General features: G+C 34.5%; 9 protein-coding genes across 9 annotated transcripts in view; 4 read left to right on the top strand and 5 right to left on the bottom strand.

Annotated features, from left to right (window-relative positions):
• Positions 1-1,066, bottom strand: part of LOC111420880 (NADPH oxidase) — a 30,314-nt gene extending 29,248 nt beyond the window's left edge. Inside the window, exon 1 of the mRNA XM_023053931.2 lies at positions 869-1,066. Within this exon, the coding sequence (XP_022909699.2) occupies positions 869-982 (114 nt within the window). The 5' untranslated portion in view covers positions 983-1,066. The remainder of the gene's footprint in view (positions 1-868) is intronic.
• Positions 1,067-6,222: 5,156 nt separating this feature from the next.
• Positions 6,223-7,160, bottom strand: LOC111420889 (uncharacterized protein CG45076-like). Its single transcript, XM_023053940.2, has 2 exons — positions 6,854-7,160; positions 6,223-6,797 (listed from the first exon to the last, which is right to left on the bottom strand). The coding sequence occupies exons 1-2, from the start codon at positions 7,082-7,084 to the stop codon at positions 6,279-6,281; spliced, it is 750 nt and encodes a 249-aa protein (XP_022909708.1). The 5' UTR covers positions 7,085-7,160; the 3' UTR covers positions 6,223-6,278.
• A 2,260-nt stretch (positions 7,161-9,420) lies between these two features.
• LOC111420891 (uncharacterized abhydrolase domain-containing protein DDB_G0269086-like) lies at positions 9,421-10,431 on the bottom strand. Its single transcript, XM_023053941.2, has 2 exons — positions 10,109-10,431; positions 9,421-10,043 (listed from the first exon to the last, which is right to left on the bottom strand). Exons 1-2 carry the CDS (start codon positions 10,328-10,330, stop codon positions 9,528-9,530), a joined length of 738 nt encoding a protein of 245 aa, XP_022909709.1. The 5' UTR covers positions 10,331-10,431; the 3' UTR covers positions 9,421-9,527.
• Positions 10,432-11,293: 862 nt separating this feature from the next.
• On the top strand, positions 11,294-12,166 carry LOC111420888 (prophage side tail fiber protein homolog StfR-like). The gene is made up of 3 exons (XM_023053939.2): positions 11,294-11,327; positions 11,387-11,589; positions 11,645-12,166. Exons 1-3 carry the CDS (start codon positions 11,294-11,296, stop codon positions 12,164-12,166), a joined length of 759 nt encoding a protein of 252 aa, XP_022909707.1.
• Positions 12,167-12,832: 666 nt separating this feature from the next.
• On the top strand, positions 12,833-13,946 carry LOC111420942 (brachyurin-like). Its single transcript, XM_071197294.1, has 4 exons — positions 12,833-12,941; positions 12,995-13,221; positions 13,282-13,448; positions 13,504-13,946. Exons 1-4 carry the CDS (start codon positions 12,897-12,899, stop codon positions 13,893-13,895), a joined length of 831 nt encoding a protein of 276 aa, XP_071053395.1. The 5' UTR covers positions 12,833-12,896; the 3' UTR covers positions 13,896-13,946.
• A 1,450-nt stretch (positions 13,947-15,396) lies between these two features.
• LOC111420959 (transmembrane protease serine 9-like) lies at positions 15,397-20,854 on the top strand. The gene is made up of 6 exons (XM_023054063.2): positions 15,397-15,498; positions 15,574-15,800; positions 15,861-16,027; positions 16,083-16,471; positions 19,947-20,179; positions 20,244-20,854. The coding sequence occupies exons 1-6, from the start codon at positions 15,454-15,456 to the stop codon at positions 20,806-20,808; spliced, it is 1,626 nt and encodes a 541-aa protein (XP_022909831.2). The 5' UTR covers positions 15,397-15,453; the 3' UTR covers positions 20,809-20,854.
• LOC111420974 (brachyurin-like) lies at positions 16,752-17,969 on the top strand. Its single transcript, XM_023054076.2, has 5 exons — positions 16,752-16,843; positions 16,906-17,129; positions 17,182-17,348; positions 17,402-17,676; positions 17,734-17,969. Exons 1-5 carry the CDS (start codon positions 16,799-16,801, stop codon positions 17,902-17,904), a joined length of 882 nt encoding a protein of 293 aa, XP_022909844.2. The 5' UTR covers positions 16,752-16,798; the 3' UTR covers positions 17,905-17,969.
• Positions 20,855-21,204: 350 nt separating the features above from the next.
• Positions 21,205-23,037, bottom strand: LOC111420975 (brachyurin-like). The gene is made up of 5 exons (XM_023054077.2): positions 22,955-23,037; positions 22,709-22,902; positions 22,494-22,660; positions 22,165-22,442; positions 21,205-22,105 (listed from the first exon to the last, which is right to left on the bottom strand). The coding sequence occupies exons 1-5, from the start codon at positions 23,000-23,002 to the stop codon at positions 21,983-21,985; spliced, it is 810 nt and encodes a 269-aa protein (XP_022909845.2). The 5' UTR covers positions 23,003-23,037; the 3' UTR covers positions 21,205-21,982.
• A 190-nt stretch (positions 23,038-23,227) lies between these two features.
• Positions 23,228-24,482, bottom strand: LOC111420976 (brachyurin-like). The gene is made up of 5 exons (XM_023054078.2): positions 24,315-24,482; positions 24,104-24,259; positions 23,948-24,045; positions 23,725-23,891; positions 23,228-23,668 (listed from the first exon to the last, which is right to left on the bottom strand). Exons 1-5 carry the CDS (start codon positions 24,357-24,359, stop codon positions 23,271-23,273), a joined length of 864 nt encoding a protein of 287 aa, XP_022909846.1. The 5' UTR covers positions 24,360-24,482; the 3' UTR covers positions 23,228-23,270.
• Between the last annotated feature and the right edge of the window lie 332 nt (positions 24,483-24,814).

The following is a 24,814-nucleotide window of genomic DNA, read 5'->3' on the forward strand; positions in this document are numbered from 1 at the left end:
TTGATACAAATCATCTATGTAGAATATTGGACATAACTGAAAAAGATATGAAATTAACTTACAAAATCACCTTGGAACCAGTGAAACAAAAATGAATTTTGAATGAATATGTGTACTTCACATAGAGTTAACATTTTATGCAAAAAGATTAACAAACAAGACGATAAGATCGTAGAGGGGCGACAAAATTTCTTATAAATTTCAAAATTTAAAAGAAAGATTATTGACTTACCACAACAAACTGTACCAACAACAGTTAAACAATGTTTAACAACACCATTTCACTGAATTTTTTAATTAATTTCAAATTTTATCAATATTATAGTTTTATATACCAAGTCCTAGTTAATAATTAATCTTCGAGTGAATTTTTAATTAGGAACGCCAGTTTCCGTTATAGGTTAAGAGAAGATCGTTTTTTTTAATCAAATATCTATTGATCGTAAATCGAAAGAACCTGCTGCCTGCTGACGGCGTTCTTCAAATGGTAATTAGAAAGCTCAAATTTTCGGTTAATTAAAAACAAGTTGAAAAAAAAGGAATCAAAAAAAAACTCGTTCGATTACGGTCATGTCACGTACTGCAGCTAAAGACTTGAAAAAAAGTAAAGAGAGGTGATTATTTTTCAACGAAAGACGCGATGTGTTATAAAATTTGTCTTCGGCGTGTTAAACTCCGATTTGTAATGCGAACTGGGTTCATTTTAAATTTAAATCGGTTTGATGTTGAGGAACGCAATACAAGAATCGTATAAAGTGAAACCATTTATGGCGTATCCAAATAGGAATCTTTCAAGGATTAGATTTTTATAAATTACAAACGATTTATCAAAAATGTATTGTGACCGCATTATTATTATTTTACTTACCCTGGATTGTATTAAACGACCGAAAGAATTTCGATGATATTTCGACATTTTATAAATAATCCCACAGCATAAAGTCATTGTGGTACTTCGAAATCGTTCTAATTCATCCCCCATTTTTAATATTTCCTTTTTAACAAGATGTTAAAAATTTAATTTAAGAATAAGAATAACCACGAAACGCGTGTTTAACCGTTGAGAAAACTTAGAGTGTAACTGATTCTTATTTTTAAACCGATGGTGGTTTTGCAAAAGTCAAGCAAATCAATTCATTTACGCGTACGGTTTAGGGCCCTGCTCGTATTTATTTCCGTTGCAATCCAAATAAACCGTGATTTATAATTGTATTTTGTGTTGTTTTAATCCCACAGTATCCTATTATTACTCACACATTAGGAATGTAAAACAGAAAAAATAATTGGATTGAATTTCAAATTAAAAAAAATCGTTTTAAATGTTATTAAAAAGTATTGCTCAAACTTATTGAATCATACAAAAATTGACCAATACAGTAAAACCTCGATAATTTATTAGTGAATTCTACTTTTACTTCAATAAAAATATACAACAATCTAACGCTGAATAACAATTAAAACTAGAACTAACACTAGATCTAGAACTAGGTAGTTGTTTCAAATGAAACGTGCACACTTGCATATGAAATCGTTTATCTTCACTTCGCCGAGGTCGCTTGCGGACGAGGCGCTAGAATCCTTCAATATTGACGATTTTCTCTTAATATATCAAATTTAGCGTCTCGCCCTCAAGCGACTTCGACGATGTTAGATGATATCGTTCATTTAATGTCTTGGAAAGTAATCCAAACGCGCAAACTTGCATATGAAATCGTTTATCTTCACTTCGCCGAGGTCGCTTGCGGGCGAGGCGCTAGAATCCTTCAATATTGACGATTTTCTGTAAATATATCAAATCTAGAACATCGCCCGCAAGCGATCTCTCCGATGGTATATGATATCGTTCATTTAATGTCTCGGAAAGTAATCCAAACGTGCACACTTGCATATGAAATCGTTTATCTTCACTTCGTCGAGGTCGCTTGCGGGCGAGGCGCTAGAATCCTCCAATATTGACGATTTTCTATTAATATATCAAATCTAGCTCCTCGCCCGCAAGCGACCTCGGCGATGTTAGATGATATCGTTCATTTAATGTCTCGGAAAGTAATCCAAACGTGCACACTTACATATGAAGTCGGGTATCTTCACTTTGCCGAGGTCGCTTGCGGGCGAGGCGCTAGAATCCTTCAATATTGACGATTTTCTATTAATATATCAAATCTAGCTCCTCGCCCGCAAGCGACCTCGGCGATGTTAGATGATATCGTTCATTTAATGTCTCGGAAAGTAATCCAAACGTGCACACTTACATATGAAGTCGGGTATCTTCACTTTGCCGAGGTCGCTTGCGGGCGAGGCGCTAGAATCCTTCAATATTGACGATTTTCTGTAAATATATCAAATCTAGAACCTCGCCCGCAAGCGACCTCGGCGATGGTATATGATATCGTTCATTAATGCCTCGGAAAGTAATCCAAACTTGCACACTTGCATATGAAATCGTTTATCTTCACCTCGCCGTGGTCGCTTGCGGGCGAGGCGCTAGAATCCTTCAATATTGACGATTTTCCGTTAAGCGGCTCTTACACGATCAATAGTGTTGATACTATCAACATTGACAATACAACCACCAATCCTCGTGGTAACCAGTCTCAATACTTCACTACCTTACATGATCAATATTATTGTCAATACTTTTGTCAATAAGTTTGCTCAATAAGTTACCTTTTCTCCAAGAAAAGGGTTGGGTTGGGTTGGGTTGGGTTAGGTTGTGTTGGGTTGGGTTGGGTTGGGTTATTTGCCGATTTTTCCCTTCCAAATATGGATAATCGTACAAAAGCTTGTGTAGCTATTATTTTGGCGCTTGAAACTACTCGTCCAGTGAAAAGCAAACACAGGATGAAAGAATGGTTAAAGAAGAGAGATGAATATTCTCATCTAGTACTGTTGAAAGAAATCAGTCTCTGCGATGTTGATGATTTCAACAACGAATGGATGAAACAAACTATTACAGATGGTTAAACCATTTTTGAAAAGACAGGATAGCAATATGAGAGGAAGTTTAAGTGTTAGGGAAAGATTAGCCTTAACCCTGAGGTACTTGGTCACAGGAAGAAATTTTGAAGACTTGAAGTTTTCTGTCATAATGTCCCCAGCAACTATCAGCAAAGCTGTAATAGAAACCTGCGAAACCTTTATATACGTTCTACAAGACTACATGGAGATAATTTGTATTGTTTGATGAAATTACAAAGAGCATGTTGTTCACCATCATGGGAACTGGATGAACCAACACTATTTCCATCGTGTTGAACGTCAACAACATCAGTTAATGGGTCGGTCATTTTCACCTCTTCTTTACAGACGCGCTGCTTGAACTACACTGAGTCTAATGTAGAAAATCAGAATTAAACCTGTTTTTATCAGATTTAAACCTAATGCAAATATGATACAAACTTAATAACGACTGTATGGGGATCTTGAACAGCAATTGGAGATTGCTTGGAGATTTTGGTATACATCTATATACATATTGATTAAAATAGAATAAAAATATCTTGCTGGCTCGATGTAGATTTGATGGAGACTTGACTATATATAAACATGGTGAGTGCTTTATACAAAAATGTAGAAATAATGACAAAATGTCTCTGTAGAACGAACAACATGCGATAAATACTAGTAAAAGTTTAATCTGCTTTGTAAGAGAAAGACACAGGACGACCGAAAAGTGCTACTATTTCGTATTCCACAGTAAGCAACATACCGTACTGATCAGAGAGCGAACCTTAATGAAATCCATAAGCGCCTTACACGACAGTAAGAAGACAAAATAATGCATTTGTTGTGGCAGTGCTAAATGTGGTAGTGATTTTTCTAGTGAATAGTACTATAGCGGCAGTACAGTTTAAATGGTTCTGGTTCTAGGTCTAGTGTTAGTTCTAGTTTTACTTCAATGAAAATATACAATAATCTAGTACTGACTAACAATTAAAACTAGAACTACCGTCCTTGATTTATACATCATACTCGGGGAACACCCCGAGTTTATCTATGAACATGGAATAGAACAACTAGAAGAATAACCCGAGTTGGATTTTATCCATAAACATTTTTAGTAATATTAATAGTATGACTTAAAAATATTTTGTCCGTTATATCCGAAGTCAATTCTAACGACGTTCGTTACATGGAGATTTTACTATAATTATAAAATTATTTCGTAAAGAAAAATAATAAAAGAGAAACGAGTCCAAAACACGCAATCTCTTCTCTCAATTCTCTTTCTATTTGCTCTGTAAACCTGTACCACGCTAATAGCGCATAATAATTCAACCTTGAAACACCGTGAAATATATAATTAGATAACCGCCTGAAGGTAGGTGGCAATTGATGTCATATTCGTGTGCTGTTAGTGTTGAGATCGAGCCTGTCTTCTTGACCCAATTAACAACGAATTTCACGCCAACCACTTCTCGTTTAGAAATAGATTTCCATTAAAATTCAACTTAATTATCATCTATTGAGAATGATCTTTATTAGTGATGGTATTAGAATGGATTGGAATGTAAGTGAAGATTTTTTTGTTCAGTAAAGGTCAATTATATTCTTAAGATAATAATCGAACTTTGTAATAAAAATAACAACGAATTGAAGGCTGGAAGACACAATTTTTTTTCCTTTTCCTTTACGTTCTTGGGAACACCCATTGAATTTCTTTTTACCATTTCGCAGGTGTTAACAATTGTAACACCGCCAAATGGGAAGGGCGACCAATGAGTGAATAGGTGAAAGTGAGGTCCACGCCGCGAGATCTTGGTCCAGATCGCCAGATTTGACTTATTGGAGACCTCGATATTCGATAGTGGCACGAGCCGAACACAGATAAACTCGTTCTTCAAAGAATATAAAAATAAAACGACAAAAATGGAGTTTATTCGAGATATCTTACAAAGATTATTCGATTCTTGTTACGTAAATCACCAAAAAAAAAAACGACAATGTCCCACAATGATATCTACATACAATGTCCCGGAAGAAAATTCTTTATTCGTATCCTCGAGGAATACACCTGTTTCGAACGTTGCTCTTCGAAGATAACCACAATACATGGAAATTATCTGTTTGTTTGAACGTTAATGTTTTTATTTTAATTTTACGATGTCGTAAATACGAAAGAAAGAGAAATAAGATTGGTTAACGTTTGAATCTTAAAATATTTTTAATTGCTCCCTAAATTTCGAACGAGGTTATTAAACTCATTGTTTAAATCCATAAACCGTTTTTTTATTCATGGATTTAACGAGCGTTTTCAAAAAAGGTGATCTAAAATTGAAATCCTCAACTTGGAAGGAAGCTTTTCACAATATTCGGGTTTACTTTCGAAGGTGCCCGAAAATTGCTTTCTTTCTACCTTTTAATTCTGAACCGCCCCGAAATTAAGATGCATTAAGATAATTCCAAGAACGGTTCCAACGCAAATTACCCTCCTCTTGATGGTAATTATCGCTCCTTGGATCGCATTAATTGTCGACAACATTTACGTAAAGATATTTCAAAAAGAAGTTTCTTTAACTTCCATTTTTTTTTTTTTTAATCTGGATCGATGTTTTAATGTGTAAAATCTTTAAGTAAGATAGAGAAGGGTCTTATACAGTACGTGACTGTGTTATAAAGTTAACTAACGGATCGAGAGCCAATCTCCTCTCTGGGCAGCCGGCGATTTTTTTTCTATGTGGATGCACGAGCCATTTATAGTCGACAGAAACGGGAAAACGGCACCACTCTAATTGAGTATAACAGGGGTAATGTTGTCGTTTGTATGTGCGAATCCATTAGTCAGTGAGTTGTAAACGCTATCGACAGTGCTGACAGAAGAACTATACATTGCTTTAACATCGCCTTTAACAGGAAATACACTTATGGACAAACACTAAAACAATTTCTAAATTATTTTAGATTCTTTTCTTTTTCAACATTTAAATAAGATTTATATCTTACATAGAGATAATAAAAATAAAAAAGAAAACAAAATTTATTAAAAAGTGTAGTATCATTAAAATTTTTAAGATATGGTGATATAATTTAAGAAAATTGACATTTTAAGTATGCATAATTATAGGTTTGAGTCTGTTGAGTGATGACAACCTCATCCAACATTAAAGATAATAATCAGATTTTAAATCAAATTATGGTTTTAAGCGCCATCTCTCACACGAAAGTTCAACTGAAATACATTACAAATAAAAATTACAGTATCCTTTATAATTGTTATAAATTTATTTGAAACAAAATTATCACATTGCTTTAATCAAATTCATCTAAAAAATCTCTTCTTAATAGTGATGATATCCCCCATCTAATCCTTCAGTTTCAAATCCACTTTCAAATCCACCGTGTTGTTGTTGTTGTTGTTGTCCAGCAGCGGAAGCAGCTTCAGCGGCGTGAGCAGCAGCGGCTTGAGCTTGTTGGGCTGCAGCTTGAGCTTGTTGAGCGGCTGCTTCGGTGGAAGCAAGATCAGATTGAGCGGCGTGGAGTTCTTCGGTTAAAGAGTTGTATCTTTGTTTGGCTTCACCGACCATAGCGGATTGAGATCCGTATTCTTGTGCGGCTTCTTGAGCGGCTTGGTTGGCGTGAGTGAGAGTACCTTGAGCAGCAGAAATAGCTGAGTTTAAGGCGTTAATTTGTTGTTGAGCTTGTTCGGCGGTTTGTCTGGCGGATTCGGCAGCACGTTGAGCTTGTTCTAATTGACGGATTTCACCTTCTAAAGCCAAATGAGCTTCTTGGGCTTGTTGTTGAAGACGTTGAACGAGAATTTGTTTCCCGACGAGAGCAGCTTGAGCAGCAGAAGCAGCCTGAAATTGAATCAGAAAAAATTAGTCTCGATTTGGTTAATATTATTTTTTCTTACATTGATGGCATTTTGAGCTAAAGCGCCTTTGGCTTGAGCAGCAGCTTGTTTAGCAGCAGCGTATTGATTTGCAACGGCATTATTAGCTTGTTCAGCTGAGCTTTGAGCAATGGTTTTTAATCCGCTTCCAGCACTGAAACCTTTTCCACCATGTCCTGAAGATTCGTAGGAATATCCTGGAGCTCCAAGGACGTAAGCGACGGTTAAGGATAGTACGACGAATTTGAACATTTTTATGGTTTGTTTTTTAATTTGGGTTTGATTAAATCGATGCTTGTACCAAGACTGATTTTAACAATTAATTTTTGAGTATTTATACTAAAAATTGTTTGGGTGTGGATAGGAAATAAAATGACGGTGGGAGAGGGATATAACGTAATGATTTTTTTACGCTAGATGGATATATTCGATTAAAAATTGAATATAAGTGTAAATAATATTTTTGAAATAGCCGTAAATAATCGAATTGTGTGTTCGTTAGCGGTGCTCTTACTTTTTTTCCGTTTCGACAGTTCTAATTTCAATGCTAAACCATTGTATAACAACCAAGAGTATTGTGTGTTCTTAAAATTATAATAAAACGTTGCTTAAAATTCGAATAATTCCAATTCATAATGTTACGAGATCCGGCTCTTTTTTTATAAAGTTTTATGAAGCAGATCCAATTTAGTTCGTTTAGATGGACAATCTAGGTTAAAAGCATTCTTTTTTTATTAGTGTAGGTACTCCACTTTCGTACAAACGTTTTTATTACTCAATCGGAAACGTTTTTATTTTTTTCTTATACATACACTTCCTATTAATCACAAGGAAAAGTATTTCGTCAGATTAAACCATTTAATGTGCCCTTCTAATAAAAAGGTAAATGGAATATAACGTATATGTAATAATTAAAAGAAAACGATAATATTTTTATATTAAATGTTAAAAATACTTTTTGGAAAACAGACTATTTCAAATCGAAGTCGATTTCTAAATTACTTTAATCTAACACGTCAATCAAAGTATGGTCGAAGGGATTTCTTTAATTTTCACTTTTCTGTCATAATCTGTATTAATTAAAATGTAATTAATACATACCACTATTTTACTCACTAAAAAAATGTAATTAAAAATCTCAACAATTTCAAAAAATATTATGTGCAATAAGACAATTTAGACAACTACTGTTAGTAACTGCAACAATTACTTTTCGATATGTCCTCGTGGTCCTAGTCGTATTTCAGCCATTACCATTTCTTGTCAACGCTTATATTCAGCTACTCAAGAGAACTACGTGTTTCTTGTTAAAAGTTGGTTCAGCATCTCTTCAAACGAATATTTCCATAAGTGAATTCAAAACTGAGCTCAGAGAAAACATGTTGAGTTGAAAACATGAACAGTCAAAGAAGTGCTCAAAGTTAGTCATTGCTTGGAGGAAGTGATTTCTAAAGATAGACTTAAAGGTTTGAGCATTAACTTTAAATTTCTAAAGCTGCAAGCAATAATCAGCAAGAAATTTATGTCAGCATTCGTGGCTTAATGTTATGCGTGGAAGTTCGTGATAGGAGCTGGCATAAAATTACTAGGAAAGAAACTATCTTCTTCTTCTTCTTTTTCTTGATGACATCCCACTGATTCTTGGTCAACTCCATTTTCTTCTTCCTTCTGACTTCGTATTGAACATTTTCTTGGGAACCTTCTTCCCTCATCCATTTGAACCAGGTCACCCCATATCAGCTGTTTCTTTTCTATTATCGCTACTAGAGCTCTCACCTTAGTTCTTTTCTGACGTTCTCGTTTCGTATTCCATATCGTTTAGTTTTTCCTACTATTCTTCGTAGATATTTCAACTCTGCTACTCCTATTTTTGATTTGTGTCTGCCGAATATTATTCAAGTTTCCGAAACCAGTGTATTGTGTAGCTAGTAATTGAATCCACTTGGTTTTGCTATTTTGTTACGTATTTTTTCATCTATCTCTTGTAGGCAGGTTTGTCATGTTTAGATGTTTCTGTGTTTCTAAGTCATGTGTGCAAATCGAAGTTAGGTTGTGGTATATTAATCTCGGCGGGTTTCTTTGATTTTTGACTTGATTTATTATTGCTTCTATGTAGACAATGAACAGACGTTAGCCAGTCTTTCCATTCAGTCTAAGTGTTCCTGTTACTTTTGTGTATGTATTTTTGACCACTCCTCGTAATTTTGTACTTGTCCGCAGTTCACTTAATGCATTATATCTTCTCATATATTCCATAAACGTTGTCTCGGTACATGATCGAAAACTACTTTTAGGCCCAGGAAGGTTAGGTATATACAGGATGTCAGGTATCTTCCGCATCAGAGAATTATACGGTTGTAGGATATGCTGAAGGTATGCTGAAGCGATCTTTCTAATAATTTTTTTTCGAAATGTTTAGATAGATTCGAAGGTTATTTTTCTTAATTAGCACTTACTATGCAGTTATAGTATATAGTATATAAATATAATGGCGTTTGTGACTTTAAAAATATAAGAATTTCGTTGTAATTAATTGGGTCTTTACATATAAATTTTTCATACCTTAATAAATAAAACAATAAAACATATTAAATAAAAAATTCTATATTTTTTTCATATTTCATCATCAATTTTTCAAATATCACATAAATTTCATTAAATCCCATCATTAACCCATCCTCATTAATCATTTTTCTTAATAATGATGATATCCCCCATCGAATCCTTCAGAATCGAATCCACCATGTCCACCTTCAAATCCACCATGTTGTTGTCCAGCAGCTGAAGCAGATTCAGCGGCATGAGCAGCAGCAGCTTGGGCTTGCTGGGCGGCAGCTTGAGCTTGTTGAGCAGCAGCTTGGGTGGAAGCAAGATCGTGTTCAGCAGATTGGAGTTCTTCGGTTAAGGAGTTGTAACGTTGTTTGGCTTCCCCGACCATAGCAGATTGGGATCCGTATTCTTGTGCGGAAGCTTGAGCAGCTTGATTGGCGTGGGTGAGGGTTCCTTGAGCGGTTGCGAGTGCGGATCCTAAAGCGTTGATTTGTTGTTGGGCTTGTTCAGCGGTTTGTCTTGCGGATTCAGAAGCACGTTGAGATTGTTCTAATTGACGGATTTCACCTTCCAAAGCTAAATGGGCTTCTTGGGCTTGTTGTTCGAGACGTTGAACAAGGATTTGTTTGCCGACAAGAGCAGCTTGAGCAGCGGAAGCAGCCTGAAATAAAATTACATTAACATGTTAATCGATAAATGAAAAAATACGAAAAGCTTTTTAATTACATTGATAGCATTTTGAGCTAAAGTACTTTTAGCTTGAGCTGCAGCTTGTTTAGCGGCGGCAAGTTGGCTTGCAACGGCGTTGTTAGCTTGTTCAGCTGAATTTTGAGCGATTGTTTTTAATCCACTTCCTGAACTGAATCCTTTTCCTCCGTGGCTAGATGAAAATCCTGGTTCTCCATAAACGGCGGCAACTACGACGGCAAGAACTACAAACTTGAACATTTTGTTCTATTTTTTTTAATAAGCTGTTGTAATATGATTTGATGGGTGAGTTTGGAATGATTTGAGGAAATAATTACGGCGTATTTATAGTGAATACTTTCAATATTGGGAAGTAAAAGATGGAGGGGGACGAAGCTAATGCAACTTTTTCACGGTAACTGAACGAGCTCGACTCAATTGTGCTGTATCGTTAAATTCTTTAATAATACAGCGTGAAGGAGAAGTTATAAAAGATTATTATAAATAATTATTTACTCAATTATATATATTTTTTTTTATTTTAGTAAAAATTATGATAAATAATATCGAATGAATTTAATTTTTTTAATTTGTTTCTAAATTAAGAAAATAATTTATTCACCATGTGTAAATATAAAGAAAATTTCTAAAATAATTGAATAAAATTGAAATCATCTGACGCAATATGAACTAGTACTTTCACTGCCCATGAACTAATTGTGCATCGAGATTAAGATGACATGGGCAATGAGCAAGTTAATTAAAGCTCCATGTATACATCTTACTTTAATCTGTTACGAAAAATAAAATTACACACAAATAAGGAAATATTTAATAAAAAAGTTCTTTTTTAATTGCCGAAGTTGTAATATCTAAATGTTTCTAAATGGAACTTCTTGCATAATAAGATTACATTCGCATTCCTTTATGTAACGAATCCGCAATAGAACACTTAACATTGAAGAACAAAATAAAAAGTGAGAGCACTTCCATTGAACCCGCAAATACTATTACGTCCGCCTATCAACGTTAAGACTTATAAAATTTCAACCCAGATTACTTTTGTGGCGCAATAACTTCCTAGAAATATTTCCGAAAAATCCCCCACTAACAAATCACCAAAAAATAGAGTATATATAGTTCTTGAGTAGATTCGAAACGGCAGAAACAAACTTGTTCAATCTCTAAAACCAAACCAACCAACAATCTAAAAAACAAATCATCATGTTCAAATTCGCCGTTTTAAGTGTTTTCGCTAGTATGTGACCAAAATTATAAGTTTAATTTAAAAAATATACTAATTAAAAAAAGTTTTAGTTGCTTTGGTTCATGGAGCTCCAGGATATTCTTCCTATGAGTCTTCAGGACATGGTGGAAAAGGTTTCAGTGCAGGAAGTGGATTAAAAACCATCGCCCAAAACTCAGCTGAACAAGCCAACAATGCCGTTGCCAATCAATATACCGCTGGCAAACAAGCCGCTGCTCAAGCTAAAAGTGCTTTAGCTCAAAATGCCATCAACGTAACAAAGAAATCCTTTTGTTATTATCGTTTATTAAATCCTTATTCAATTTCAGGCTGCTTCCGCTGCTCAAGCTGCTCTTGTCGGGAAACAAATTCTCGTTCAACGTCTCCAACAACAAGCTCAAGAAGCTCATTTAGCTTTGGAAGGTGAAGTACGTCAATTGGAACAAGCTCAACGTGCCGCTGAAGCTGCCAGACAAACCGCCGAACAAGCTCAACAACAAATTAACGCTTTGAATTCAGCTCTTTCCGCTGCTCAAGGAACCCTCACCCACGCCAACCAAGCCGCCCAAGAAGCCGCTCAAGAATATGGATCTCAATCCGCTATGGTCGGTGAAGCCAAACAAAGATACAACTCTTTAACTGAAGAACTCCACGCCGCTCAATCCGATCTTGCTTCTACCGAAGCCGCTGCCCAACAAGCTCAAGCTTCAGCCCAACAAGCTCAAGCCGCTGCTGCCCATGCTGCTGAATCTGCTTCCGCTGCTGGACAACAACAACAACAACACGGTGGATTTGAAAGTGGATACGGCGGATATGAAACTGAAGGATTAGATGGTGGATATCATTATTAATGAAAATTAGATGAAATGTTTATTAGGAAATGTGATTATATAAATAAATTTATTTGAATTTAAATAATTTTTTTAATTATTATGCAAATTTTTACTTACTTTACTTCTATTTAGCCTAAGACCGGAAGATTTTGGATTCATATTTTCACACTGACAATGAATATAACATAGTAGATTGTCAAACGTGAATCCAACTTTTAATAGCAGATATGGAATTACCTACCGAGAAGATTATTTATAACTACAATACTAGATAAACTTAAAAAACAGTTAAACTAGAACCAAATAATGACAACAACATAAATTTATCCTTTATTAAAAGAAATGGAAGAAAAGAATTACTTTGAAAAGAAGATTGTTGTGTGGCTACAAGGTATTAATACTAGATACTGTTTGCCGCTTCTGGTAGAGATGATAGAAAATAACCAAAATCTCTAATAATATATATATATAGCAGTATATAATTAATAAATTTTTGATAATAATCACGCATTTATCTTTATTATTGTCCACACTATTTAACCTATGAATCAAGTGGTTTATATTGCCAAATGTAATCTGGGAGGATATCTGCTTACTTATCAGTACTCGAATAGGCTAAATATGACATTGCTGTACAGTCCCGAGATTATCGTTTTTTTAATCTATAATTAAAACAAAGGCCAACCATTAGGTCCGAAACGATATAAATACAACGATTTTTTTTAACGAGACATTAATTTCACTAATCATGAAGGTATTAGCCGGTGTTTTGTTGTTAGCTGTTTTGGCTCAGGTAAAAATTAACTTATTCGTAATTTGCATAAAAATAATTACTTTTTCATGCAGGCCATTGATGATGACTGGAGGACTATTACGCCCAGGAACGTCTACCCAAAAATCCCCATTTTTGAAGTTCCTGGTGGTGAAAGAATTGTTGGCGGTTATGAAGCAGCTCGTAACTCCATTCCGTACCAAGCTGGTCTTTTCATTACCACCCCCGCCGGCACCTTCTTTTGCGGAGGATCTTTGATCTCTCCAACAACCATTTTAACCGCTGCTCATTGTGTCGATGGGTAAATGATCATGTTAATTTAAAAAAAAATAATTTTGTGATTTATTTTTCTTTAATGTAGGGCTTCTTCCGTTCAAGTGAGACTTGGAGCTCACAGTGTATCTGCCGTTGAAAGTACTCAAGTTCGTATAACATCAGAACGATTCACTGTCCATAGTGGATGGGACGCTGATACTTTATTCAATGACATTGCTTTGGTTCATCTTCCAGAAGCTGCACCAATAAACGGTAAAAAAAAATCAATGACTTTTTAAATTCTGGATTTATTTTTTTCTTTTTTCAGAAAACATCCAAACTATTCAATTACCATCTGGGGACACAAGCGATTTTGCTGGTGTTTCCGCTAGAGTTAGTGGTTGGGGCAAAGATTCTGATCAAGCTGCTGGTATCAGCCCCGTTTTACGTTACGTTTTCGCCCCTGTTATCACCAACTCTGAATGTAGCAACACTTTCGGATGGTACATTACATCCGGACACGTTTGTATTCGTGGTACTGGTGGAATTGGATCTTGCAGCGGTGACAGTGGTGGTCCATTGGTTGTTGATGGTGTTCAAATCGGTGTTGTCTCCTTTGGAGCAGCCGCTGGCTGTGAATTAGGTTACCCATCTGCTTTCACAAGAGTAACATCATTCCTTGATTGGATATCAAGTAACAGCGATGTTCTAATTAATTAGATTTTATATCTACTTTTTATTAAAATATATAATACAAATTTTTTTAAAATCGTGGTTTTGTTTTATTGATTGTATTCACTATTAACATTTCATATCTGAATTTATCTCATTTCGTTCTTTCGACAATTTGCTTCGCTTCAGTTGCAATTGAACAGTACACATCTCATTTACAAGTGCCACAACACTCGAGTGAATGTGTTCTTTACCTATCAAAAATCTGTTTAAGCTAGCGAAAAGAGGTAAAAGGTGCCTTGTCGAACTCTATGGCCTTTTCAGTTATTTGTCGGATAACAAAGATGGCATCTATTGTTGTTTCCAGATCCTAGTTGCTGTTATTTCTTCTGATAGTATTCTGTACACCAATTTGTAGATAGAAGTTCAGAGGCGAATTTCCTTATAATTACTTGGGTTTGTGTCTTCATCATTTTGAAGATTGATATTAGTATGCTACACCTTTATTGTTATATTATCTTTTTACTTTGGTAATTATGTTAAGCAGAGCATGTATTTCATCTCCACCATATTGAATCAGCTATTTTGTTATTTCGTCAATACCGGGGAATTTACTGTTTTTCAACTTCTGGATTGTGTGTTGTATTCTTCCTTTGGAGAAGGAGAATCCCGGTTGAGCAACGTCTGCTTGAGGAGGTTTCGTTTCATTGAGAAACGATGTTGAGAAAATCTTGTTTGGCAACAGAATGCCATCCTTTTAACTATTTTGTCCACATGGCCAAATCAAGCTGGCCGTCACCCACGAAACTTCCACATCCTGCAAGTACTGCTACTACATAGAACTTTCCAACATATTTTGGTACATTTTACGATTATTGTTATTATTATTAACACCAACATAATAATTACGAACACAACGGAGTTAATTGCTGTACAAAAATTTGTCAATTCAGTATTCAGTAGTCTCAGTACTATAACCCAGTACTATTGGTATTGGGATTGAAGAATTAAGTTGTAAAAACCGTACAAAGGTTTCAAATTAAAAAGTTTAAAATAAGATTTTCAACGTAATTATGTTTTCAAAGCAACAACTCTACTCTCTTCATTCCTCACCAGTACAATTAGTTTAATGAGATAAAATTTTAGTACAAAAAGAAACTAAAAACAAATAACTTAATTTTTATATTTTATGAATTCTATTCTTTTTTAATAAGATATTGTAATTTTCTGATTATCATAGATAGCTTTAATAAAATATTATCTAAAAATTAGAAGATAATGAAATATGTAACTAGATGATTTACATCTTTCACTATCTTCTAATTTTGATAATTGCGAAATCTCGTTGGATCACAATGATAAAAAAAACTATTTCAATATTGCATTATATATTTATCTGCTATAAATCAAAACAAAGTTGTTGTGTATTTTAGAACATAAAAATGTTATCAAAAAACTATTGAATTCAAGCATCTTTTGTAAGTCCCCGTTAGAAATCAGTCAGCTTTATCAGAAACTATTTACGTAATGGTTTTTTTAATAAACTATATAAATGGCAAAGAAAGTCGAAATATTACAGTGAGTGCTTCATCGCTTTGTTGCAACCATGAAAGCTTTCTTCGCTGTTTTAGCCTTCGTGGCTATTGCTAATGTAAGTTGACACTGAAGTAACAAATTAATTTTTTCATCATACAATTTGCATAAAAATACTTATTTTTTCATTCAGGCCATTGATGATGACTGGAGGACTATCACGCCCAGGAATGTCTACCCAAAAATCCCCATTTCTAAAGTTCGTGGTGGTGAAAAAATTGTTGGCGGTTATGAAGCAGCTCGTAACTCCATTCCGTACCAAGCTGGTCTTTCCATTACCACCCCAGCCGGCACCTTCTTTTGCGGAGGATCTTTGATCTCTCCAACAACCATTTTAACCGCTGCTCATTGTGTCGATGGGTAAATGATCATGTTAATTAAAAAAAAAATAATTTTGTGATTTATTTCTCTTTAATGTAGGGCTTCTTCCGTTCAAGTGAGACTTGGAGCTCACAATGTATCTGCCGTTGAAAATACTCAAGTACGTATCACATCACAACAATTCACTGTCCATAGTGGATGGGACTCTGAAAATTTATTCAATGACATTGCTTTGGTTCATCTTCCAGAAGCTGCACCAATAAACGGTAAAAAAATCAATGACATTTTAAATTCTAGATTTATTAATTCTTCTTTTTTCAGAAAACATCCAAACTGTTCAATTGCCATCTGGGGACTCAGGCGATTTTGCTGGTGTTACCGCTAGAGTTAGTGGTTGGGGCAAAGATTCTGACCAAGCTGCTGGTATCAGCCCCGTTTTACGTTACGTTTTCGCCCCTGTTATCACCAACTCTGAATGTAGCAACACTTTCGGATGGTACATCACATCCGGACACGTTTGTATTCGTGGTACTGGTGGAATTGGATCTTGCAGCGGTGATAGTGGTGGTCCATTGGTTGTTGATGGTGTTCAAATCGGTGTTGTCTCTTTTGGAGCAGCCGATGGCTGTGAATTAGGTTACCCATCTGCTTTCACAAGAGTAACCTCATTCCTTGATTGGATTTCAAGTAACAGCGATATTCTACTTAATTAGATTTTATGTATACTTTTTGTTAAAATATATAGTACAATTTTTTTAAAAATCGGGGTTGGGTTTTATTTATTGTATTCACGATTAGCATTTTATATCTGAATTTATCTCATTTTGTTGACAAGATTCGTAATTTCAAACATTATTAAATTAATGGAGAGAAACATTATTTTGCGAAACGTAATGATGCGAGTTTTAGTAAAGTCCCGCGTTTATCATCTTATCTATCGACGTTACTAAAATAAAGACATGATGGGGAAATACAAATTAAAAATTTAATTTGATATAAATACGAACATTTTTTTTTCTTTACTTTAATATCCAACGATGAATGTGGTAGTTAGTATCGTTTTCTTTGCGATTTCCACGCAGGTAACTAAAAACTAAGTATTTCCTAAACTACACATTTTTTTAACAAATCTTATCTTAAATAGGCGTTTACTATTGATTGGTTCAAAATAAAGAGGTCTGATCCACAATTTATTTTACAATTTCTAAAGAATCATCATGACAAAATTGTAGGAGGGGAAGAAGCCGAACCCCATTCAATACCATACCAAGTGGGACTTATAATCAGTTATAATGAATATAGTAGTTTCTGTGGGGGTTCTTTGATTTCAGAAAATACCGTTCTAACTGCAGCTCATTGCATTAATGGGTAAAATTAATAACAATAAAAAATATAAAATATAATTTTAAAACTGTTGCAGATCAAGTAATTTTCAAGTTATTCTCGGTGCCCATAATATAAATTTATGGGAAGAATCCCAACAACTAATTACATCCAATAATTACACTGTTCATGAAAAATGGGACCAAAATACTTTACAAAATGATATTGCTCTTATACATTTACCAACCTCTGCGAAATTAAACGGTAAGTCATTCTTATCTTTTCCGAGATAAAAATGAATTAAAAAAATATTTTAGAATATGTACAAATTATTCGGTTACCATCAAGAAGTGAAACAAGTGATTTCGCCGGTAAACGTGCCAGAGTTAGCGGTTGGGGAAAAGCTTCAGATTCAGCCACAGGAATAAGCCCAACTTTACGTTTTGTTAACGTGGTGGTAACCACAAATGAATTTTGCGAGTATTGGTATAAAGGTTACATAACTGAAATACACATTTGTACGGATGGTGGTGGTGGATATGGTGCTTGCGGTGGCGATAGCGGTGGTCCTTTGGTCTTGTACGAACAATTAGTAAGGTTCGATATGAATCAAATCAGCTAAAGTCTCAATTCTGCATTACAATTTTAGATTGGCGTGGCTTCCTTTAGCGTCTCTTTGGGTTGTGAGGTAGATTGGCCTTCTGGATATCAAAGAGTTACATCTCACCTTGATTGGATTGAAGATAATTCGGATGTAGTAATTGGTATATCATCCACTACAACAACAACTACGTCTACACCATATTCATATAACAAATAGATGAACTAATAAAAACACGATTGTTTTGTAGTTTATGCCTCGATTTTAATAAAATTAATTATTATAACTTATTTGATAATTTTATGTTTAATATTTCTTTTTGCTATTTTTTGTTTATATTATGTTGTTTTAAAGCTGACACAATAATTGTGGTGGGTGTAAAATGACTGTGTTCGTTTGTACAGGAATATGTCTTACTGAAAAAATGAGACTGTTACTTCTTGTATTGGATTCTTTTAGGCTTGTATCTAATCACATCGTATACTATTGTTAACTATACAAATAAAACAGTACAGGAATTTGCTTAATCTTTCAAGGTTTGGTCCCATACGGTTTTCTCTCTCTACGATTTTCGGCAATCTGTGTTTTGGCATTCTCCAGATATGTCCTACAGTCCACATTTTCCCCTGATGTCTTCGCTTCTCAAGTGGTCTAGGAGAGAGTAGCCAATTCGAAGAGGTTTCACCTCTGTGGTTCTGAGAAGCCTTTTGGGTGTTTTGCTTTCCATGCTTGTTTCAATGGCGTATGTTATCGTCGATCTTAGAATCGTCTAATAAATCCTCTCCTTACTTTGTTCCTCCATACTACATTTCTTGTGGTTTCTGTTCTGACTTGTTCTTTCAGGTCTCTACTGCTAGTGATATTTGCTCCGAGATGTTTCAATCGCATGTCCTGATGTAGCGCGATTGTAAACTACTAGCTTACATCTCCTTAGTACCTGGCTACTACTCGCCCTAAGATAGCATCTATTATTGTTTGCAGATTCTAGTTGCTGTTATTTCTTCTGATAGCATTCTGTACACCAATTTTTAAATAAAAATTCAGAGACTAATTCCCTTATAATAACTTGGGTTTGTCTCTTCGCCCTTTTGAAGATTGATATTAGTATGCTACAAATTTACTGAGATGTTATCTTTTTACTTTTGATAATTATCTTAAACAAGGCATGTATTTCATCTCCACCATATTTAATCAGCTAATTTGTTATTGCGTCAATACCTGGGGATTCATTCTGGATTGTGTGTTTTATTCTTCCTTTGGAGAAGGAAAATCCCGGTTGAGCAACGTCTGGTTGAGGAGGTTCTGTGTATTTCTCGTTTTCTGACATGTCTTCCTATAACTTTTTGAAGTATTTTTTCCAATTTTGCCATCTTTATATTTGTGATCTGTATGAACTCGGTTGCTCTGGTTTCGTTCTGTTTCCTAATACATTCCAGATTTTTCCAGAAAGTTTTTTGATTGACTGGATGTTTACGTTTATTCTATTTCCCACTATTTTGTAGTGGACTCTTCTCCCTAGTCTGCAGAAGTCTGTCATTGTTGTAATTTATGTTGTCGATTCTTGCTTCGATCTTTTTATGTATCAGGAATGTTAAGAGAATATTTCCAGATATTAACCTTACTGAAGAATGGAACTAAATTATCACTCTTTAAAAGAGTACACTTTTCTCTATTCAAAATCAACAACTCTCACCAGTCTAATTACTTTAATGAGATGGATTAATAAGAAATTAAGAAATAACTTAATTTTTATATTCAATGAATTCAACTTTTTTTTAATGACATATTGAAATTTTCTGATTATCATAGATAGATTTCATAAAATATTATCTAAAAATTAGAAGATTATGAAAGATGTAAATCATCCAGATGATAATTGCGAAATCTTGTTAGATCACAATGATAAAATAAAACTATTTCGATATTGCATTGTATCTTTATCTGCTATAAATCAAAATATAGTTGTTGGGTATTTTAGAACATAAAAAAAGTTATCAAAAAACTATTGTATTCAAGGATCTTTTATAAATCCCCATTATAAATCAGCCAAAACAGCGTTATCAGAAACTACTTGTGTAATTTTTTTTTTAATAAACTATATAAATGGTAAAGAAAGTCGAAATATTACAGTGAGTGCTTCATCGCTTTGTTGCAACCATGAAAGCTTTCTTAGCTGTTTTAGCCTTCGTGGCTATTGCCAATGTAAGTTGAAACTTTAAGTAATAAATTAATTTTTTCATCATACATTTTTATTGTTGTAGGCTTCCAGTGATGTTGACTGGAGTAATGTTAAAAGACACAATCTTATGCCAAGAATGCCAGCTAACTTCTGGGATTTGCCCAAAAACAGAATTGTTGGAGGTCAAGAAGCTGTTCCAAACTCCATTAAATATCAAGCTGCCTTAAGAGTTACGGTTGGTACTGAAAATTACTTCTGTGGAGCTTCCCTCATCTCCACACGTTACCTTTTAACCGCCGCTCATTGTGTTGATGGGTATGTTAAAACACTATCAATAATTTTGTAGTAAGCTAATTGGTTTTTATCTTTTCTCATAAAGTGCTTCCGAAATCCAAGTTACTTTGGGGGCTCATAAAATTAATGAAGCTGAAGATACTCAAGTAAAAATTACCACCGATGCTTATACAATGCACTCTGGTTGGGATGCTACCCAAATCATTAACGATATTGCCGTCATCGATTTGAAACAAGAAATCGAATTAACCGAAAATATCCAACCCGTTAATTTGCCAACATACGCTGATGTCGCCAATGAGTTTACTGATTCAGTAGCTCGCGTCAGCGGATGGGGATTGGATTCTGACAGTTCCGACAGCATTAGCCCCGTTCTTAGAGAAGTTTATGCTACCGTAATTAGTAACTTAGTTTGCAACATCAGCTATTTAGGACAAATCCACAACAGCAATATCTGTACTGGTGGATCTGGTGGAGTTGGATCTTGCAGTGGAGACAGCGGTGGTCCTCTCGTTCACAATGACAAATTGATTGGTATTGTTTCTTTCGGACTTGCCATCGGTTGCGAAGTTGGATGGCCATCTGCTTTCACTCGTGTTACTACTTATTTGGATTGGATTCAAGCTCATTCTGATGTTATAATCCATTAGAAAATTTGAAAAAAAATTTACAATAATAAATATTCTTGTTAAATGATTTTAATATTTTATTCGATTTATATAAATCCTCACGATATGTAATTTTAAGTGTTTATTACATAACTGCACATGGCCTCAATTTTGTGTAATAATATCGTGATTTTTATCATTATAAAGTGTTTGTCAAAAAAAAGTTTAATTTTTGATTGAATCTTATCGTTATCAGGATTATTTATTAAAACAACAAACCTCTAATTCAAGAACTAAATGTATTACCTTTTTCAAATCCAACAGATATGAATATTTTTGATTATAATGTGATTTATCGACTTAAGTCTTACCAAGTTTTGAAATATAACAAATACACGAAATTGTAGGCAGGCTTTAGTAATTTCTGTCTCATACTATTGCAAGTTTTCCTATAATTGTTGCTATTATATATTCCATAATGAAATGTGATCAAAATTCAGCATCGTATACTATCACTCGTACCGCCACTGATATAGTGCTGTATCGCAAGTGATGCGCAACCCTGTGGGTATCCTGAACTTACACCAGCCAGCCGTACAACATTATTGAATTAGCAATATGCATCAGCAATACTGTAAAGATCCCCCAGGTCTTTCCTGCTATAATTTTTGCTTTTACAGTCATAACCATTAGCTCCAGTAGCACATGGAGTCTTATGAGCAGCTGTAATTCTGTTGGAGTCTTGATGCAGTAGTGTATTCCACGATCGGTAAGATCTAGACGTTCAGCACATCTCATAAAGATGTTGAATAGCAGAGAAGAGAGTTCAGACCTTTGTAGCAGCACTCCTGCAGTCATGGTCTTGCCCGTAGATTGGTGATACTCAACTTTGATTTGGAACATTCTTCCACATAAGAATGACCAAACAAGTTATAGCATGAAGCACAATAAGCATCTTGAATTGCTCATAATGCCACGCCTTGTCGGACGTCTTGGATATGTCTAAAAATGCTATTGACTCTCTTTTTGGTGTAGTTTTGGGGTCAAAATGGGTGTCTCTTTTTCATAATAAATTTGTAACAGTAACAATAAGCCTTTTTAAACCCTTGTGCTATACTGACATCTATAATTTGTTAGCGTGAAAATGAATTGGGTGACCACTTTTATTGATAACTTTTAAAATAAAATTTTTACAAACAACTGAAAAATCTAATTATTATTTATTAATAACCACATCGGAATGATTTTCAATCCATTCAAAATATGATGTAACTCTTGTGTATGCTGTTGGCCATCCCACTTCACATCCCGCAGAACTTGCGAATGACACAATTCCGATCTGATTAATAAAAAAATATTTTTACTCCAATTTTTATATTGTGAAATCATCAATATTACCAATTGGTCATCAAATATTAATGGTCCACCTGAATCCCCTCTACATGACCCAACCCCATCAACTCCACTCGTACAAATATGCCCGGGAGTTACATAAGTTCCGTAATAAAAAATACAATTTGCATTGGACATAATTTCAACGTCAACTGAACGTAAAACTTGACTCATTGAATTTGCAGCGTCAGAATCGCGACCCCAACCACTTACAACAGCCCATTCGCCTGAAAACGTTGTGTCTTTATCAGCTCTTCCCGGTAAACTAACCGGCTTGATATAATCTGAAAGAAGAATTAGTTATTTTTTAAAAACATTGAAAATTTGAATAATACTATTTGGTGTTATTGCTGATGGAAGAAGAATCGTAGCAATATCGTTCGTTAAACTTGTACTATTCCAATCACCATGAATGTTAAATTGAGTCGATGTTAATCTTACTTGAGTCGATTCTTCTTGATTTACTTTATGAGCTCCTAATCTTACTTCAACGCTTGTAGAACTATAAAAGAATCATAAAAATGTATCCATTTTATAATTAATATCTTACGATTCTAAACAATTTGCGCTGGTTAAAACATATTTGGTTGAAATAAGAACACCTCCGCAAAGATATAAGCCGGTTGGTTTTGTAATAAATAATCCAGCCATATAGGGAATGGAATTTGCTGATACTTCATCACCTCCAACGATTTTACTCTCTAAATGAGTTGGTTTCAAAAATGTTAGTGATGACAAAACATTCTAAAAAAATAAATTTCTACAGTACATATATATAAAATTAATTTTTACATACCTTTGTGCAACAAAGAATCCCTAAACATACATAAAAGAGGAACAACATTGTGTTCTGCTTCGAAAACTTTTTTTAAATAACTCAATTTTTATAGGGTTTATTTTATTTTTGAGGAGTGCCGATAAAAAGATCCAACAAAATTATTGATTAAGAACGAAGGAGATAGCATCAAATACTCAATTTATACCCAATTATTATTGTTAAAGATAAAAAGAAATAACACAAAATATTTTATAATCATTTATTTAAAAGTGTTTTCTTTCATATTTTAGAACAGTACAAACATTTTATTAAAACATTTCTTTTGCAATTAATTTTAATCAATGTATGCTTCTGTATGAGTTTCTAACCAATCTAAGTAAAATGTAAGACGAGTGTAAACGGTAGGCCATTGAGCTTCGCATCCTAAATCAACTGAGAAAGAAACCACACCGATTTGCATGTGTTCAAAAACTAACGGAGCGCCAGCATCTCCTGCGCAAGCTCCAATATTTCCTTCTCCGCTAGTACAGATGTGGGTAGCTTGAATAATTCCTAATAAACTGATATTGCAAACAAAGTTGTTGATGACTTGGGCGAAAACTTTCTTTAAGACTTCGCTTGGAGTTACTTCAGCGTCGGAAGTTAATCCCCATCCACTGACTACGGCGAGTTCGCCAGAGAAATTGTGAACGGCATCTTCGAATCTTGGTACAGCAACAATGCTAACAAAATCTACGAAAAGTAATTTTGTTAGAAAAGTCTAATGGCAACAGATTTTATTTTATTACCATTAAGTTGAACGGCGGCTTGAAGTTTAATTGCTGCGATATCATTAATGAAAAGATTTGGATCATAACCGTGATGAATTTCAAATTGGCTGCTGTAGAATCTTTGTTGGGTGGCTTCAATGACATCCAAACGGTGAGCACCCAAGATAACTTGAGCTTGACTCGCACTACATACAAAATGAAAATCAGGGTTAACAAAAAAAATTAGATTTAAAAAATTTACCCAATTAAACATTGTGCAGAAGTTAAGACATCAACTGGGGAAATCAAACTTCCACCGCAAAGATAATTTCCAGTACCTTTAGTTACAATAATAGCGGCCTGTATAAAAATATTTTCACTTTAACAGAAAATAAAAAAATTGATAAGTTTCACTTACCATGTAAGGTAAAGCATTTCGCTCACTTTCCCACCCTCCAACGATTCTTTCTTTAAAGAGCAGTTTATCCAATCCAAATGGAACTGGAATTCTGGGATTTAAGTGTTTAACTTGCGACCAATCCACGGATGTATCGGGAATAGCATCTTCGAATGTCTAGAAAAAGAAAAATTTACCAAAAGTATTATAAACCTGAACTCAAATTTCTTACATAAGCAACAGCCGCAAGGGCTAAAACGGTTAAGATCAATTTCATGTTTGCGAGATGAGCGAGACTTAAGTGGTTCTGTTTATATATACCTGTCCTTCACTCGTTTTAAATCTAATATCAGAGATTCAAGTCGCTCCTATAGTCAGAACTCAGCTTCGGTGACATTAAAACAAGAATGATGAGATGAGATTTTATCTCATCATCTATTATTTTTATTTCAGGGACCATATTCACCTCGATCTTGATAAGGTTTTAACAAAATTTTTAGCCGGTTGGTTTTGTAATAAATAATCCAGCTATATAGGGAACAGAATTCGCTGATACTTCTTCACCTCCAACGATTTTATTTTCTAAATGAGTTGGTTTTAAAAATGGTAATGATGACAAGACATTCTAAAACAATAAATTTCTACAGTACATAAATGGAAAATTAATATTTACGTACCTTTGTACAACAAAGAATCCCTAAATAGATATAAAAGAGGAACAACATTGTGTTC

This window comes from Onthophagus taurus, chromosome 7 (assembly GCF_036711975.1).
Source record: "Onthophagus taurus isolate NC chromosome 7, IU_Otau_3.0, whole genome shotgun sequence".
Taxonomy (NCBI): Eukaryota; Metazoa; Arthropoda; class Insecta; order Coleoptera; family Scarabaeidae; genus Onthophagus; species Onthophagus taurus.